Genomic DNA, 18347 nt, shown 5'->3' with positions numbered 1-18347 from the left:
ACTAGCTTAATGAATAACATGAGTGTAGGGAGGTATAAAGGAGTGGATAGGTTCTCTGCATGACCTTTCATGCTTCAGCTTCCTGTGTGTAACTCAGGGATATATCATGGTACCTGTCTCTGGGTACCAGGGTAGCTATGATGACCTAATGAGATAATGTATATGAAGCACTGAGCCTGTGTCTGAATCAGTAAGTGCTTAATAAATATTTACTGTTTTAGTATGATTATTATTAAACAACGCTCTTCCCAAGCTGCAGCAGTGACAATACTATGGGCCTTTTATTGAACTAGTTGTAATGGTTACTCTCAACCAGTAAATAAGAGAAGAACTTTCCTACAGTGCAGCAGGGTAAGTCACTCACGGAAGGCATTCTTAGAGGTCTGTTTGCTCTAAAGACTGGGGCTGGGAGGAGTACAGGAAGGACAGCTGAGCTCAAGGTGGGGTTTCAAGCTCTTTTCAGTTCTGTAGTTCTGCTACCTGGCAGAAAGCAGAGGATAATTTTAAAAAGGAAGGAAGAGGGACTTCCCTGGTGGTCCAGTGGTTAAGAATCTGCCTTCCCCAAGAAGCACATGAAAAGCTGCTCAGCATCACTAATTATTAGAGAAATGCAAATCAAACTACAATGAGGTATCACCTCACACCAGTTAGAATGGGCATCATCAGAAAATCTACAAACAACAAATGCTGGAGAGGGTGTGGAGAAAAGGGAACACTCTTGCACTGTTGGTGGGAATGTAAATTGATACAGCCACTATGGAGAACAGTATGGAGGTTCCTTAAAAAACTAAAAATAGAATTACCATATGACTCAGCAATCCCACTACTGGGCCTATACCCAGAGAAAAGCGTAATTCAAAAAGACACATGCACCCCAGTGTTCATTGCAGCACTATTTACAATAGCCAGGTCATGGAAGCAACCTAAATGCCCATCGACAGATGAATAGATAAAGAAGATGTGGCACAGATATGCAATGGAATATTACTCAGCCATAAAAAGGAATGAAACTGGGTCATTTGTAGAAACGTGGATGGATCTAGAGACTGTCATACAGAGTGAAGTAAGTCAGAAAGAGAAAAATAAATATCGTATATTAATGCATATATGTGGAACCTAGAAAAATGGTACAGATGAACTGGTTTGCAGGGCAGAAATAGAGACACAGATGTAGAGAACAAACATATGGACACCAAGGGGGGAAAGTGGTGGGGGTGGTGCTGGTGGTGGGATGAATTGGGAGATTGGGATTGACATGTATACACTAATATGTATAAAATGGATAACTATTAAGAACCTGCTGTATAAAAAATAAATAAAATAAAATTCAAAAATTCAAAAAAAAAATTATTAAAAAAAAAAAACCGAATCCACCTTCCAATGCAGGGGATGCGGGTTCGATCCCTGGTTGGGGAGTTAAGATCCCGCATGCTGCAGGGCAACTGAGCCCTTGCGCCACAACTAGAGAGCCCGTGCACCACAACGAAGATCCCGAGTGCTGCAACTAAGACCTGACGCAGCCAAAAATAAATAAATAAAATAAATAAATATTAAAAAAAAGAAAACTTAAAACAAATGAAAATAAATAAAAAGTAAGAAAGAAAGGAAAGAAAGAAACCGCATACACACACATCAGAAACTTGGAGAAAGAAAGGGATGGAGATGGTTGAAAATCTTTACTCCTGACACAGTGTGTTTAGAACTATGGGCTGTCACGTGACCCATTACTAAATGATGACATTGATTTGATGGGTCAAGACCAGCATAAAAGAGGGAGGGGAGAATTCCTTGGCAGTCCAGTGGTTAGGGCTCCATGCTTCTACTGCAGAGGGCATGGGTTCAATCCCTGGTCGGGGAACTAAGACCCTGCATGCTGCGCAGTGCAGCCAAAAAAACAAAAACAAAAAAAGAAAGAGGGAGGGAAGGAGGAAGTATGAGAGACAGGAAAGAAAGAAAAAAAGAAAACAATAGAAATATCAGAGGGCATTGAACACAGTAAGTAAATTCAAGAAGTTTTGTTCTATTGCTCTGTGTCTCTTTATTTACATACAAATCCATATATGTGAACCAGATGGCTCTATAAGGTGAATTTATAACTGTGGGTCACTGTTGAAAAGCACTGTCCTAATTCAAATTGTCTTACTTGCTAATTCCTATAGACTGTAAATTAGATTTTTAGCAATTTACTCACCGTTAAATTTTTTTTTTTTTTTTTACTTTTATTTGCATTTATTTTTTGCAGCATTTATTCCCGGGCCATAAGTTTTTGTTTCTTCAGTTTCTTCTGGGATATCTTTTTCTTCTGGGCAACCTCCTCTTCTGGTTTAGGAACAATCTGTTCTTTTTCAGTAAGGATCATCTCAATGTGGCAGGGAGAGCTCATGTATGGGTTGATCCCACCATGAACTCTGTAAGTCCTGTGCCACATCTTGGGGGCTTTGTTCACCTGGATGTGCTCAATGACCAGAGAATCTACATCTAAGCCCTTAAGTTCAGCATTACTCTCTGCATTTTTGAGCGTGTGCAGTGAAAATTCAGCACTCTTTTTGGGCCACTGACCCCGCACCCAGCCCCAGTGTTTGGCCTGGGCACACCTACCAACTCCACCATTGTAACGACGGAACGGCACACATTGCTTCTTTAAGGTGACATCCTTCAGATACTTGGTGGCTTTCGGATACGCGTACCCTTAACGGCCTGGGCAGTTTCACGAGTGTTCTTAAGGTGAACACGAAGATTTGAATCTCCTGACTTGCATGATTTTGTGGGGTTTTCTGGGTCAAGTGAATAGTGAACCATTTTTAGAGGTCACCTCAGGCCGCTTACCGGAAAGGAAAAAGCACTCACCGTTAAATTTTATTACACCAAAATAATTTTGGAGGTCCCATGGATCATAAGATTTCCATGAGGTTTTACCAATATAGAGTAATTTGAGTGTGTAATGCCAATCATGAAAAAAAAATCATAATTACATTACAACTGATTTTGGAAAGGGGCAAAGCAAAGGCTTTGTAACAAGCAGTTCCACTAATACATTTAAATAAGATTCCATGCAGAGAAAGATCACCAGAAACTCACATGCCATGCAATAAGAGTACACGTTCTAGGGGGTATCTGCCCTTATTAACACTCAGAGTAGAAAATAAGCACAGGGACAAGTTTCTGGGTGAACTATCTGAACAAAACAAACAGAAGTCGTTTGACTCCAGCACATTCCTATGGCGAGCGAAGAGCAGAGAGTATCAGAACTGGAGACCCCCCATAACTCTCACTAGTCAGCCTCATTAATAAAAACATTTCAGTTTCTACCAAGCATGTTAGAAACACTGCCATCAATACAAACATTTTTGGCTAAGTTGCTTGAATAAAAAATTAAGTTAGAGTCCCAGCAGAGGGCAACATTCCTCACTCCCAGAGACCTTGGACACACAATTCAACACAAAGCATGACACAAGCACCAAAGAGAAGGTTCTTAGATATCCCCACACTGGTGTCCTGTCAACTCAGTGCTCCAATTAATTCCACAAATGCTGCCAAGGCACGATGGGCTGGCTGCATTTGCTGCTGCTGATAAAATCTCTGCTCAGCTGTCTAGGAGTATCAAGAAATCTTTAAATCTGTGCTACTTGGCACTAGTGTCTGGCTGACACCGTTACCAGTTCTCCGAGGCTCATCTTCCAACCATATGTGAACTCTGCTGCACAGCTCAGGCTCTGCAGTGCCAGCGTCTCTCCTGGATCCGATCCGTGCATTTCATTCTACCACTAGCACCCTTAGGCTCAAGCGGGAATGCCCAAATCTCTTGGCTGGAGAGTCTGACCGATCAAAACGAGGTTGATGTAAGGTTACGGATGTGTCCATGCCCAGTGACATCTTGGGGACTGGGTCACCGTGGAGACGCTCCAAGTCCTGAGTCTTCCTCAGGACTCCAAATCCAAGAGCAGTCACTGAATTCAGTTCAACGAATGATGAGTGGCTAAATGGTGCCCAGTCAGCTAAGTGGAACACCAAGAAAGCAGCATGCCTTCAGAGGAGTAGGGAGTTGAGAATTAATGTGGCATCAAGGGCAGACCATGAAAAAGGGTTCCTAGGGGGCTGGCATCACCACCCACCTCCAAATAATCGAGACGGGGTGATGCTTTTCATTTTTAACAGAATGTTTATCTTCATCATCATCATCATTAAATGACCAGATGTAGCTAGCAATAAGGAATGGAAGAGCTCTCTACCACACAGAGTCAGTAAACAAACATTACTGAGTGCCCAACATCTGTCAGGCACTATGCAAAGCCCTGGGGACACAGGGAACAAGCCTGTCTCTGCCCTCATGGCTTTTATCCTTTGGGCTATCCTTTATACTGCTGACACTGTGTGGTGAGGATGGAGAATGTGTTATCATGCCTGAAAAAATAAGAATCCGGGGAGATAAAGCAACTTATAGGAAGGGAGAAGAGAAAGACCATAGGGATGGCGAACTATCAGGGCAGGGCATCCTCAGAGGCTCCTTACAGCATCTTACAAATACCGCACAGTGCTCAGGGCCACCAGTGTTTTTTTTTTGTTTTTTTTTTGCCACCAGTGTTTTAAGTACACAGTTCCAAATCAAGCAGGCTTGGTAGTGCTAGCTTCTCTGAGCCTCACTAAAATGGGAATGGCCCCAGTACCTATCTGCTAGGGCTGCTGTGGAAATGACTACGAATCTCCAGCTGGGACCATAGTGAATGACACCTAGGAGGTGTTCAGTACATTTGCACTGAGCGAATGAGATGGCAGTTCCATTCTCCAATTGAAAACCAAACTGCAATGACACTTTAGGATTAAAAACAAACAGAGAAACAAAGAACCCCAGGACAACAAGGCTAACTTCTGCCTGGCACAGGGCTCTTGAATATCACCCCCACTTCCATGAACAAAAAGATGATTAGCAATAAAAACGCTGGCTACTCACCTCCCACATCTGCGGTATCTGGCTATCATGCCTTTCCCAGCAGAGGCGCCAAATATGTCTTTATACAGCCTTTTGTTAGATTTTTTGAGGGAGGTTTTATTTTTCTTCTAAGCATTGTACTAAATGTCACTCATAAGCAGGCCGTCAGCACTGATGGGAGTTTGAATGTGACAGACCTTTAGCATCAGGGCCACCGCTCAAATCCTCCCCCCTCGCCCTCATCCCCCTTCCTTGGGGTCAAAGAAGATGGAAGGTGCTCAGAATCAAGGGCGCTCAGGCCGGGGGCGTCCAGGAGGGCATGAGGTGGCCTCTCTTGGCACTTCCATGCCATTTTCCTTCTGATAAACATGGAGGGAGGCAGCTGAATACTGACCGTAAGGGGTAGTAGTTGGAGATGGGGGTTGGGGAGCGGTAAATAAACATTTCTGAAGGCTGATGTAGGGCAGGCCCCGTGCTGGGCTCCTTCCAGGGGTTGTCTCGATCCACACAAGGAACCAGTGAGGAAGCAGTGTCACCCCTCATCACCATGGAGGGACCTGAGTTTGGGAGGTCACGGAATTGGCCAAAGGCTCCATGGTGAACTCCCCATTATCTGACTCCAGTCTCCATTCATTTTGGAACTGACCATTCCTACGGGCTGGATCAGAGAAGGTGGGGCTCACCTCCTGGATACAGAGCGGGGAGCTGAGTTTTCCCAGTCACTCCTGACACCTCACACCAGGAACAAGGCTGCCCCACTGGCATGCTGGCACTTGACTTTAACTTATGTCTGAGCTGGCTCTTCTCTCTGGGGGAGATATTAATTCTCTCATCACTGTTACACGGATTAAATGAAACAAGAAAAGGAGTGGGGTTATTTGTCAGGTAGGGAGTCAACAGCTGTTAACGTACATGCTTTCCACTTTTTTGGATTATTGCTTGTTTCAGCCTCCGTTCCTCCGTCTTACCCTGTGATGAAAGTGCTTAAGATAGTCGTATATACTCCCTGCTTCCACTCTCCCACCTCCTCCTTCCCCACCACACATGTAAGACGGATCAGAGAAAACCCAGGGAGAGAAGGATAAAGGGCTATCCACTCTAAATTAGGACTAGTACCATTTTGAAAAATCAACACATGCTATAATTTCATAAAACCAATGGATTGTTCTAAAGCCCCCAGGGTTCTGAGGCTACTGATTTACTGACATATCAGCTTATACAAACATTTAAAAGGAAACACTGCCTTGACTTCACATGACACCATTCTACAAGGAGCTCAAGAATTTCAAAAGGTTTATACTTACATATATATATATTTTTACAGAACAGGAAGGGGAGCAGGGCTATCAACCTCACATTATCTACACTAAGGGAAATGAACAAAGCTAACAGCACTCCCAAAATAAAACTCAGGACTTAAAGTGTCTTTTCTACTCCAAAATCTAATGGGTTACAGCTGCCTGCTGTATCCAATCCACTGAAAAGTAAACATAGGGGACTTCCCTGGTGGCGCAGTGGCTGGGAGTCCCGGCTGCCAATGCAGGGAACACAGGTGGGATCCTGGTCCGGGAGGATCCCACATGCCGCGGAGCGGCTGAGCCCGTGAGCCACAACTACTGAAGCCCATGCTCTGCAGCAGGAGAGGCCACCGCAATGAGAGGCCTGCACACCGTGATGAGGGGTGGCCCCCGCTCACCACAACTGGAGAGGGCCCACGTGCAGCAACGAAGACCCAACGCAGCCAAAAATAAATAAGTAAAATAAATAAATTTTTTAAAAAAAGTAAACATAGATGACCAATTAGAATATGTAAATTGGACAAGTCATATTAGAAATATTCAAGTATATATTGGTTCCCTTTTCTCCAAACATGTCAGAATTCCTGGATGCTGCTGAAGCTCCGGCCAGACAAAGCTTATTGCCTCACCAGATCTAGAAGAGCATCTGCAACCTTCAAATCATTTCTGTGATGCTCAGGCAAATCCTTCCATTGTGAACGTCAACGGCCCTTTCCCCAATGCAGGACCTTTCCTGACTTGCTTCATACACTGAAGGATTCAACTAAAATACAAATCATAAGAACCTTCTCCTTCCCCTTCTATGCCCAGAAGACGAAGATGCTCCCTTCTCTACGATGCCAATAAAATGTGTTGGATGAAAGGATGAAGAGTGACAACATTTGTGCAATGAGGCAATGGGGCCACCTTGGGCTGTCCACAAAGGCCACAAACCAGCCTACACGTGATCAGAATTCCTTCTTGATGCAAGAGCTGGCTGTTCCTTGCTGTGGTGAATTGTTTATAAAAATGGCCATCATAGTTCCCCTGTCCTTGTGTGGAAATCTCTTTGCAACATGACTTTGTTGCTCCCACCATCGGGGGGTGGTGTCTACTTTTCCACCCCTTGATCTAGATTTGGCCATATGACTGGCTTTGACTGGTGGCCCATGAGCAAATGTGTTGCAAGCAGAGGCATCAAAAGTGTTTGCTCCCCAGAGTTTGCCCTCCTCGCTCCTCCTTGGAAATCTTCCAGGCATATGAGTAAGCTTGGACTAGCCTCCTCCTCGTAGGGGGTGAGGAAGTGCATAAAGGGAAGCTGGAGTCACCCCACCAGCCCAGGTGAGGCCCAGATACGGGAGTGAGGTCCTCCCTTACCGTCTGGCCCCAGCCACATCAGGCCAAACCAGAGGAACTGCCAGCTGACTCACAGAACTGAACAAAACAGTGGTTATTTTAAGGCGGCTAAGTTTTGGGATGGTTTGTCACAGCAAAGGTGAACCAATACACTCAACTTTGTGCTCCATTTCTTGAACTCAAGCTTCACTTGTAAACGTGAAAGAGTTTGCAGAATTGATCATAAGCAGAATTTAATGTGACACACAGACGATGTTTCCTGGAGTTCCTTCAGGGACATACCATAGTGCTTCTCAAACTTCTCAACCCTTTCAGAACAACCTCGAGGAGCCTCACCCCTAGAATCACTCACAGAAGGGCACGAGGTTTATGGATATGGATACGGATGGTCCCTGTGGCACTATATGTAATGACATAAAAGTTCCTATACACCAATCGTTAGGGAAAAGGATAACAAATTATGGTTTAAAATAAAGCATTTTTTAAAAAGCAGATGGGTAAAAAGGTTTTTCAAACAAGCTATTGCACTAACCATCTTGTAGCTTCATTGGCCACAGCAGGCATCTCTCCAGTCAGGAATCTGAGTTTTCATCTACAATCAATACTTACTGCACTGGAAACTGCCGTCCACACATGAAACTTTCCCTAGAGTCCCAAGGTATGCAGCAAGTGGCTGGTTTAGGCAGCCAGAGTCAAGGGTGGGGTATTTTTAATTAATCCTTCATAAAAAAATGCTCATACAGGTATAAGAAAATTCAACTTTTTTTCTGGGTATTATGGATTTTCTAAAATGTATTGCTGGAGTACTCATGATAGTCAAAAAGTGGAAACAACCCAAATGTCCATCAACTGATGAATGATAAACAAAATGTGATATATTCACACCATGAAATATTATTTGGCCATAAAAAGGAATGAAGAACTGATACATGCTTCAGCAAGGATGAACTTTAAAAACATTATGCTAAGTAAAAGAAGTCAGATACAAAAGGCCACATAGTCTATGATTCCATTTATATGAAATGTCCAGAATAGGCAAATCCATAGAGACAGAAAGCAGATCAGTGGTTGCCAGGAGCTAGAGGAGCGGTGGATGGGGAGTGACTGCTTAACTGGGTACAAGATTTCTTTGTGGGGTGATGAAAATGTTCTAAAATTTATCACAGTAATGGTTGTACAACTCTCCGAATATACTAAAAACCACTGACTTGAACAATTTAAACTGGTGAATTGTATAGTATGTGAATTATATCTCAATAGAGCTGTTTGGAAAAAAATTCCAAATAAATAAATGAATGAATGTATCCCTCAATGTTCCATGATGTGGCATGCAAATCAGTCCTCATTATAATGTAATATTAACTTGCATATTGAAATCCTGGTGAAAAATCTTAATCTCATCACTTTACTAAATCTCTAAAACCTATCAATTCCCAATTTATTTAGATCTAGGGTAGCATCTAATAGAGGAGAATTAAAACAAACCAGTAACAACCCAGAGTCCCAGGCTGATACCCCATGGTGTACTGGCTAATGATGATGAGCTCTGAAACGTGGGCTCTATTGAACAGACATGCAGAAGCTGAAATGCCTATCTGGGTCCCTCACAGAGCACGCGCGCGTGTGTGTGTGTGAGTGGTGAGCAGCTGCGTTGGAGAGCTTGGGAAAATGTTCTTCTAAGAGTTTAAGTACTGTAATCTGCCCGTCTGTGGAGAGGCTCTGTGGACCAGGCATTCTGGGCCAGACACCTCATCTCCCAAACTCCCCTCTGTCCTCAGTCTTAACTGTTTTGTGTACCTGTCTTGTCTCCCATCTGGACTCCAGGCTACTAGAGGGGACTGCTATGTCCAGTTCCATTTTCTCTCTCTCTCAGAACTTAGCAAAGTTCAATATAATCAGCAGGTGATTAAGAAATAAAGCAAATTCATAAAATAGGTAGGTTAGGGGTCACGGCCATGTTATAAAATAATTGGTCTCTTTACAAAAAGATTCAGTGAACAAGCTCCCCTAATAGATGGATCTGATTTAGGAAAAGACCTGCTAAGTCTCACCTTCTCCAGGAATCTAGGTAAGGTGTGCGCTATGTGAAATGTGGTAGGCTTTCACTAACAGTCCTTGCTATCAACAAGTTCCTGCTTTCCCTGTGAGCCCTCACCTCGGGAATCAGCCGCCGCCTCTTCACGCTTGGGACGGAGTCCGGCGGGCCCTCGCCGCCCGGCTGCTTTCTCTTGCTGGAGTCCTGGAAGCCAGTGAAGACGCTGTCCAGAGCGTGCTTCTCGGAGGACCTGGAATTCACTGAGCAGTCCAGGGCCGCATCTTCGGCCTCTGTCTCCACTTTCACAGTGTTATTTTTTAGAACTGTGGCAGAGAAGAAATAGGGCTCAGCGGGGAGACCACCTGGCGGCGCTGGGATTAGCAGGGTCCCCTGAGCGGCAGGTTGTATGCGGCCGCCCTTTGATACTATCACTCAGATAACAATATCTGAGTAACAGATCACAATAAAACTGGCTTTCCAATCAAGCAATCTGTATCTCACCACACTAGTGCTATACAATGATACCATGTTCCAAGCACATTTTGTTCAAAACAGCTTTTAAAGTCTTTTCTCAGGGGAGGGAGAGGAGATGGAAGGAGAGAAACTACTCTTTTAAAAGATGCTTTTAAAAAAGTAACTCTGGAAAGATACATAAAATACCACAGGTGTGAGTGGAGAAGGATGGGAATCAGGGGTGAGAGGAGACTTTTCTTGATTTTTCATCAGGTATCTTTTAATATTTTTGAACCATGTAAATGTATCTAAAAAAAGTATTAAGTTAAAATATTTTTTAAAAAGAGGCTTTTCTTTTTTTACCTTCTTCTACATCTTCACTGAATTCAGTTGCATTCATCTTCTATTCCACTAAATGAAAAGACAAAGACAAAGTCTTGATTTATTGTTCGTTTTTTAAAATTTTACCCACCCATAAGAAATTCCCTTTCCCTCCCAACCCTGGCTCCCGGTAATAGAAGGTTAAGCCGATGCGACTCTGCAACATCAAGGAAAACTTCATCCTCTTGTTGGCAGTTGCTCAGAAACAGCCAGGCCTCCTGTGTGCTTCTCCAAGACTTTATGTGGGCAGAATGCATCTTAAAGCATCAACTGAGAACCACTTATAGAACGAAAGGAACATATTTGAGAAAATCAAGTCTTACAAAAGACCTCAGTTTGGATGATCTGTTAGTCCCTGCCTTAAACATTCTAGCCACAAATTGAAAAGGCTGACAAAGGTCCACAGGAGGCTGTGGACCCTGTGGACCCTGTGGACCCCGTGAACCCGAGCTAAGGTCTTAGGTGGTCCAAAAAGACCTGTGCTGTCCATGACGGTAGCCACTAGTCACCCATGGCTCCCGAGCACTTGGAATGTGGCCAGTGCAAATGGAGACATGCTGTAAGTTTAAGATACATGCTGGATTTCAAAGACTCAGCATAGTAAAAAGAATGTGAAATATCTCATTAATAATATATTGACTACATGTTAAAATGATAATATTTCAGATCTATTGGGCTAAATAAAACATTAGAATTAATTTCACTTTTTTTTTAATGTGGCTGCTAGAAAATTTTAAATTACATATGTGGCTTGCATTATATTTTTATTGGATGGTGCTGGTCTCGCCCTTCCTTCAGAAGCAATGAAGAGAAACAGGCACTGTGGGTTCTTAAAGCTCCCGAGCCATACGATCTGGTCCAAACCACTCTTTTTATTGATGAGGGAACGTGGCAGGAGGCAGTGGCGGCACCCGGTATGGGCTGCAGGGTCTGGGGCAGAGCCAGCCCCCGACTCTCGCTGCCCCAGCCGAAATGCAGTGGACACCATGGCTAAAAGCACCATTACGTCTTGGAGATCCTCCAGATTACATAACAGCATGTCCGTAACTAGGACAAAGTATAAATGAGGCAGTAACATGGCAGAAGAACACACATGACAGCCTCTAGTGTTGGCATTGAGGAGCTGTGATTCCCACAGCTGGTGAAGCTGCCCGCAAACCCTGAGTGCCCATTCTGCTTACGGGTCAGAGGGGGCAGGCTCTGGGGTATCTTTATGAAATTTCTATAAGCAGGAGGGATGCCATCCACAAAGTTCAGTAAACCATTCACGGAGCAGCTGTGGAATGGTGTGTGGTCCCGTTTTAGACGGATGGATGGGGAGAGAGCAAGACTGTGTCTAGGTGATCTGTGCACAGGATAATAACTTCAAAACTCACTAATAGGAGGGAGGGAGATGCAAGAGGGAAGAGATATGGGGACATATGTATATGTATAACTGATTCACTTTGTTATAAAGCAGAAACTAACACATCATTGTAAAGCAATTATACTCTAATAAAGATGTTAAAAAAAAATAAACAACTCACTAATACAGCAACACTCATATAGTGCTACGACATATGGCACTATTCTCAGTCGTCACTGTTACTTCATGACAGGCACAATTGTTTTCATCCCTGTACTACTGATTTTCAAAGGAATGAATAAGGAATTTTAAGATTTATTTGAAACTGAGATTAATTCCTACTTAACTATCTCCTGTCTGAAAAACATAACATGCAGGTGAGACTGAGTGAAAATAAACAGTAAGTCAACTTCAAGGGGCCAAGAACTATTTTACCAGAGGTGAATTTCAGCAAAGACAATTTCCATTGTATTTCAAGGAAAGAAATCTCACGTTTGGGTGTCTCTGAGGGGAGGGAGTCCCAGGCAGGTTAGGTGAGCACCAGTACTCTTTTCAGACAGCAAGGTTGGCCAACGCTGGGCAGAAACTCAGGCCTGATTCGCAGCCCAGACAGGGGGCTTCTCAAGGAGACGCAGGTGAGCCTCCCGCCGGGTGAAGGCCAGGGGTACCATCTGCCCCGGGAGGCCCTGCCGCACCGTCGCATAAGCCGTCTCCTCGAGTGAGAAGCTGCAGAACAGCTGAGGAGGAACGAGTACAGGGTTGCTGGAGAGGGTATGGTGTACTGAACAAATTACATTCCGAAGAGAAAAGGTGGGAAAGGGAGGAGACGGCACGTGGTTAATTTGGGGGGAAAAAAGGGTCACGGTGAAAAGCCACAAAGCCTCTGGCTAAGTGGAAAGCATGAAAACGACGAGCGAATCCTAGAGGAAAAGAAAACAGGAGTCGATGAGAAAACCCAGCACAGAACCACGGGCACTGAGCAAGGAGGGTCCGCTTGTCTAACACTCCATTTCTGGGAGCGAGGCGCGGGAAGGCGACTCGGTGCGCCGAAGCGTTTTCGCCGAACCACCACCAAGTGACCCTAGTGCAGGCAATCTTAGCACCTGAATTCTGAGCTCGCCCCGATTCTCGCGTCATAAAACGATGAGCGAAGGGCGCACACCCGAGCCACCTGCGGGTGGGAGGAGAGCCGGAGGGGGCTGGGCAGCCTCACGGAAGGGGCGGCGGCTTCCTGGGCGTTCAGGGCGCCCAGAGTGCATCTGCCTTGGGAAACATTTCCGTGTCCATTTATAGACCAGCGACAGACGTTAGATTGGCACAGAAGGAACCCAGAACGCAGTGTGGTGCGCCCCTTCCCTCCTAGCCGGCGAACAAGCCACGCTCATTGGGAAGCCAGGGAGTTTCCCGTTTGCAAGACCTGGAAAGCCAAGTGCCTGCGGCTCGTGTGGGGCGGAGCGAGGTGAGGGTCCCCGTTAACACCCGCGGCCTGCGCACTTGGGGCCCGGCCCTGCCTGCCCACTTCGTGCGCGCCTTGATCTTACCCTGAGCTATTTCAATCCCAAATGAATAAAAAAACTGAGGGCGTACACCTTAAATATTTACAATTTTTGTCAATTATACCTCAGTGAAGGTGGAAAATTATTTTTATATCATTTTGATTACAGAAATAAGATGTTTGACTACTGGAAGGGGGAGGAAGGGAACAGAGGGCAGGTACCTACCTGACCAGTATAACACAGCTGTTTGGTGGCAGAACTAGGATTCAAACCAAATCTGTGTGTATCTCCCGTCAGCCACCAGGAGAGGGAATAACAGAATCCTCATTCTTCTGTTAAGGTTCTTCTCATGAACACAGAGGCCAGTTTCCAGCCTTGGATCTCTCTGACCACTAGCAGCTGGAAATCTCCTTTCATCTCCGTATCACTAGCAGGAAAATGAGGCTGCTCTGTGCTTATATAGAGTCCACTTCGCAATACAGAAGTTGCTACAAGAGGGATGGGATGTGTGGGTCCCTTGCCAGCATCCCGAGCTGACGTAGACACAGCACATCAACACCGCCCGAGCTGGGTAGAAAGGGGATGGGTATCACACGTTGCTACCTCCGTTTCCTGGTCATCTGCCCAGATGAAGGTCACAAGGTTGTTCATCCTGGGCGGACACTAAACACCCGGATGCCAAGCATGCCGCAGAAATTCCTTTCGCTTACACAACTATAGGTTATGTAGGAGCTACCAACTCTGCAGCATCCGCCCGCTGGGCTGCTAGGATTACAATCTCCTTTGCCTGCAGGACTTTGTAGAATTTCTCATTTTAACATTCTCTCCTTCTCAAAACCCTCTTATTCCTCTCACCACGAATCTCGAATTGTGAGACAGTCTAACTATGCATCCACATGTTCCTGAAAATCAGCTTTTCCCCAGGGGGTGCCTGTTCCATGTCCCTGACCAATCCCAAGGGAAGATTTAAACGAGTGAAAGGGACGCGTGTCAAGGAGACACATGTAGCTTGCCGCTGCCTCTAGTTAAAACACACAGCTTCTAAGACATGGGTGACCTATGGGAGGGTAACTCTCAAACAGAACCAATCTCCAGTGGTTAATCCAATAAGTGAAAATGCTTTTTTGTTTGTTTTGAACCCAAATAGCCTAGGAAGCATCAGGCAAAGTGACTGTCAGCGGTAAAGAAAGGTTTTAAATATCGCAGAGCTCGTAGGAGCATATATCATTTTATTATAATACCTAATAGTCTCTATCTTTCTTCACAGGGCGAGATGACAGTGTTCGATTTTCCATGCAGGGCACATGCGTGGGGTGGGGGGGGGAAGCAGCTATCAGAAAACCTTCAGTTTTTACCAAAAGTGCAAAAGGAACGGTAATCCCAAATGTTTAAGATGCTTTAGACACTCAAACATCAAATTACAAGGATAAGTTGCTTAAATTGGCTACATAAATGCAGGACCTGGCAGGGCCACCTCAGGGCCTCCTGCTGCAGCAGTGGCTGGATCTGCCTCCTGCATTTCAGTGCGCCTGGCCCACAGCGGGAAGCAGGGGCGAAGCAAGACAAGGGGCAGGCAGAGCGGTGAGAACCGGTCACCGGCGCTTCGAAAGAACCAGTTCTAAGAGATGCCACAAAGAAGTGGAAAAGCTGAAGACTGACAAATTATGGATCAACTTAGAGAGTTCATTTTAAGAAGGGAAGATGCTTAAAGTCTCCTTTTCTTTTGACTGGATGGGCATGCATCTGACAATTCCAAAGGTATAAAAGGATATTTGGTTAAAAAGCCCACTGTCGGGGGCTTCCCTGGTGGCGCAGTGGTTGAGAATCTGCCTGCTTAATGCAGGGGACACGGGTTCGAGCCCTGGTCTGGGAAGATCCCACATGCCGCGGAGCAACTAGGCCCGTGAGCCACGATTACTGAGCCTGCGCGTCTGGAGCCTGTGCTCCACAGCAAGAGAGGCCGCGATAGTGAGAGGCCCGCGCACCGTGATGAAGAGTGGCCCCCGCTTGCCGCAACTAGAGCAAGCCCTCGTACAGAAACGAAGACCCAACACAGCCAAAAATAAATAAATAAATAAATAAATATTTAAAAAAAAAAAAAAAAAGCCCACTGTCCTCCAGTCACTGGGTTATACTCTTGGAGGCAACCTCGTCGGTTTTCCTGAGTCCTTCCGCAGACACTCTGCCAGAGGTCCTCAAAGTGCGACATGAAAGCAGTACGCTGCCTGCACAGGCTGCACGTCTCTCCCCAACTCCAGCACGAGTGGAGTCAAGTTGGTAGCTTGAAATTGGCACACCGTGGAAAGTGACACTTTTACAAATCAGTCCTGTTCCAGGCTTTGTTTTTTTCTTTCTTTTTTCTTTTTGGAGACCCAGTTTACTAGTACAGCCAAGGCCCTTTCGGGGGGGTCCATGAGATCAAAATTATTTTCATAATAAAACTGAGATGCTGTTGCCTCCTTCTTTTCACAGGTGTGCAGGAGAGTTTTCCAGAGACTACATGATACTTCATTTTGCAAAGATTGAATACAGAGGCAGATAGGAAAATTCAGCCGTCTTCTATTAAGTCAGATATCAGAGATATTTGCAAAAATGTAAACAATACCACTTTTTTCACTTCTTTGGAAAAATATCTTTTTCACAAAAATATTATTGACATTAACTTGTAATATATTTATTTTGGTTATTTTTCAATGAATTGGTAAATAAATATTTAAACGTTTTTTCTTTTTCTGTTTTAGTTTCTACCATGGTAAATACTGACAGGAACCCATATAAACAAAAGCTATTTGGGGTCCTCAATACTTTTTAAGGGTAGAAAGGGATCTTGAGACTAAAAGGTTTAAGATCCTTGCTCCTTGCTTCTTTTGCTTAATGTATCATGGAAATTTCGGTATCACTTCTTTTTTTAGTGTAAGTTCCCCCAGAAGTAGATTTCGAGACAAGGATTTGGAGTAGTCCCTTTGGGAGGAGACAGAGAAGGGCTGAAAACCAGTAAGGGGGCCTGTTAATGGGCATCCGATGGGAGAGTCCCTGGCTGAGGTCAGCCCTGAGGGTGCTAATGGAGGTGTCCAACACGGGTGTGGCGGGAGCAGAGGGACACCCAAGCTCACCTGGGCAACCCCTGGAAGGCAGAAACCCTGCCGTGCCATTCCCTTCCAACTCCTCGCCACACTGCCCAGTGCTTTTGCACACTTGACGGAGACTCAATGCAAACAACAGCCTACAATGCAAACAACAGCCTACACTATGGAAGATGCTGTGCTAAGAGCTCTACTAAGTGTAATTAACCTAACAATCCTAGGAGGTGGAAACTCTTCTTAGTCTCATTTTACAAGTGAGGAAACCGAGGCAGAGTTTTAGAGCCAAACGGAACCTCAGAAGTCATCTCGTTGTATAGGTGTGAGACCTGAGGCTCAGAGAGGTTCGTAACATGCTCGAGACCATACACTGGGAGTATGGTCTCCCTGTGTATGGTCTCCCTCCCTATCCAGGAGGCCTCCGGTCTCCCTGCCCTGTGCTTTGGTGGCTACACTCCCCACTGTGTAACAGGGAGCTGTTGGTGCCGGTGGGGTGACTGTCCTCTGTGCAGAGGGGATCGATCGACTGTATAGCTTATTTACAGGGATTGAAACCAACACAGGGTAGAGATGGGAGGACCTGGAGGATGAAGACAGAACTCTGGGAATTTCTGTTGGAGGGGAGGATGGGTAAACACTAGAAGATAACAGTAACAGGAAGGAAAGAGCAGTCAGAACCTCAAGGTTAGAAGATATTACATTAAGGTTTCTATAACAACTGTAACTCACATCTAATAAACACAGGCCGCATGCCACAGCTGTGCAGACCACCAGTGCTTACAATTTTGTGATCTGGATACAAATAATATTAAATTCTGACATATATCTACAAGATTTTTTTCCTTTGGGGTAAGAAATAACATTAAAGCAAATTCTAGGGGAAAATATTTGCTCTGGAAATAACGCTGTCAATGTGTAAATGGGCATATCTTGATCTTCTTCATCACTTTCAGCTTATAAAGACCTATAGACAAATTTTTCTGTCACTTAGAGCCTCATACACTTGAAAATTATGATACAAAATGAGCAAAGGCCAGAAGGGCAAAGAACCTGGGCCAGGGGGTCTTTTACTTCGAATTGATCTTAGGTTAAACACAGGCAGGAACTCTAGGGTCAGGCTGAGGGTGGAAATCCTGGTGCAGAGTAAGCCCTCTGTAACCATCAGTCACTATTAATTACTGACAAATTCCACAAAAAGCTGCAGAGAAGATGGAAGGGACAACAAACTCAATGTGACCTGGATTGAGATCACCTTTGATCACTATTGTTATTTCCAATATACAAAGTTAGAAAGTCAACTTCTACACATTTTTCTCAACACACGACTTCAAAACCTCTATTGACAGAAAGAGCCGAACATTAAATTATGTGTAAAGATTCAAAATCAGTTGTTCATTACAGGGCCACCCAGTCAATAACAATGTACTTCAAAGTTCATGGGGGATATCTTGACAATGTAATTGAAAAATGCCATAAAGCAGACAGAAGAAAACATGCCAAAATGTTAATTACCTCCAATTAGGATGATTATGGATGATTTTTCTTCTTTAGTTTCCTCTACTTTCCAAATATTCTACAGTGAGCATGCAATTCTTTGAAAATGAGACTTTTTTAAAATGAAAAAATAAGAAGTTTAGCAATCTTTACTGCTAGCCAGGTCATATTCTAAGTTATACCCATAAATAGCAACAAGCTAAGAATGTAAACTCAAATCATTTAAGTATTTAAAATACTGATGCTGGGACTTCCCTGGTGGTCCAGTGGTTAAGAATCCGCCTTCCAATGCAGGGGACTCGGGTTCAATCCCTGGTCGGGGAACTAAGATCCCACATGCCGCGTGGCAACTAAGCCCGTGCGCCACAACCACTGAGCCCGCACGGGGTGACGAAGAGCCTGTGTGCTGCAACGAAAGATCTCGCATGTTGCAGTGAAGATCCCGCGTGCTGCAACTAAGACCCGACGCAGCCAAATAAATAAAATAAATTAAAAAAAAGAAA

General features: G+C 44.6%; 1 protein-coding gene and 1 pseudogene across 5 annotated transcripts in view; both read right to left on the bottom strand.

Moving 5' to 3' along the window:
• The window catches only part of BEND3 (BEN domain containing 3), a 43512-nt gene that overhangs the window by 10410 nt on the left and 14755 nt on the right, over positions 1 to 18347 (bottom strand). For 3 of the 5 annotated variants that reach the window (XM_057528152.1, XM_057528151.1, XM_057528153.1), the window contains exons 2-3: positions 10412 to 10459; positions 9716 to 9918 (exon numbers count right to left, since the gene is read on the bottom strand). In XM_057528152.1, coding sequence (XP_057384135.1) covers positions 9716 to 9918; positions 10412 to 10448 — 240 coding nt within the window. In that variant the 5' untranslated portion in view covers positions 10449 to 10459. Of the gene's footprint in view, positions 1 to 9715; positions 9919 to 10411; positions 10460 to 12266; positions 12695 to 18347 lie in introns of all 5 variants that reach the window. The other 2 variants (XM_057528149.1, XM_057528150.1) reach the window with 2 other exon arrangements.
• On the bottom strand, positions 2246 to 2799 carry LOC114238964 (60S ribosomal protein L17-like; annotated as a pseudogene).

Source organism: Balaenoptera acutorostrata, chromosome 14, assembly GCF_949987535.1.
Source record: "Balaenoptera acutorostrata chromosome 14, mBalAcu1.1, whole genome shotgun sequence".
In the NCBI taxonomy this organism is placed as follows: Eukaryota; Metazoa; Chordata; class Mammalia; order Artiodactyla; family Balaenopteridae; genus Balaenoptera; species Balaenoptera acutorostrata.
Note: the sequence above shows the minus strand (reverse complement) of the source record. Positions and strands in the feature narration are given on the sequence as shown.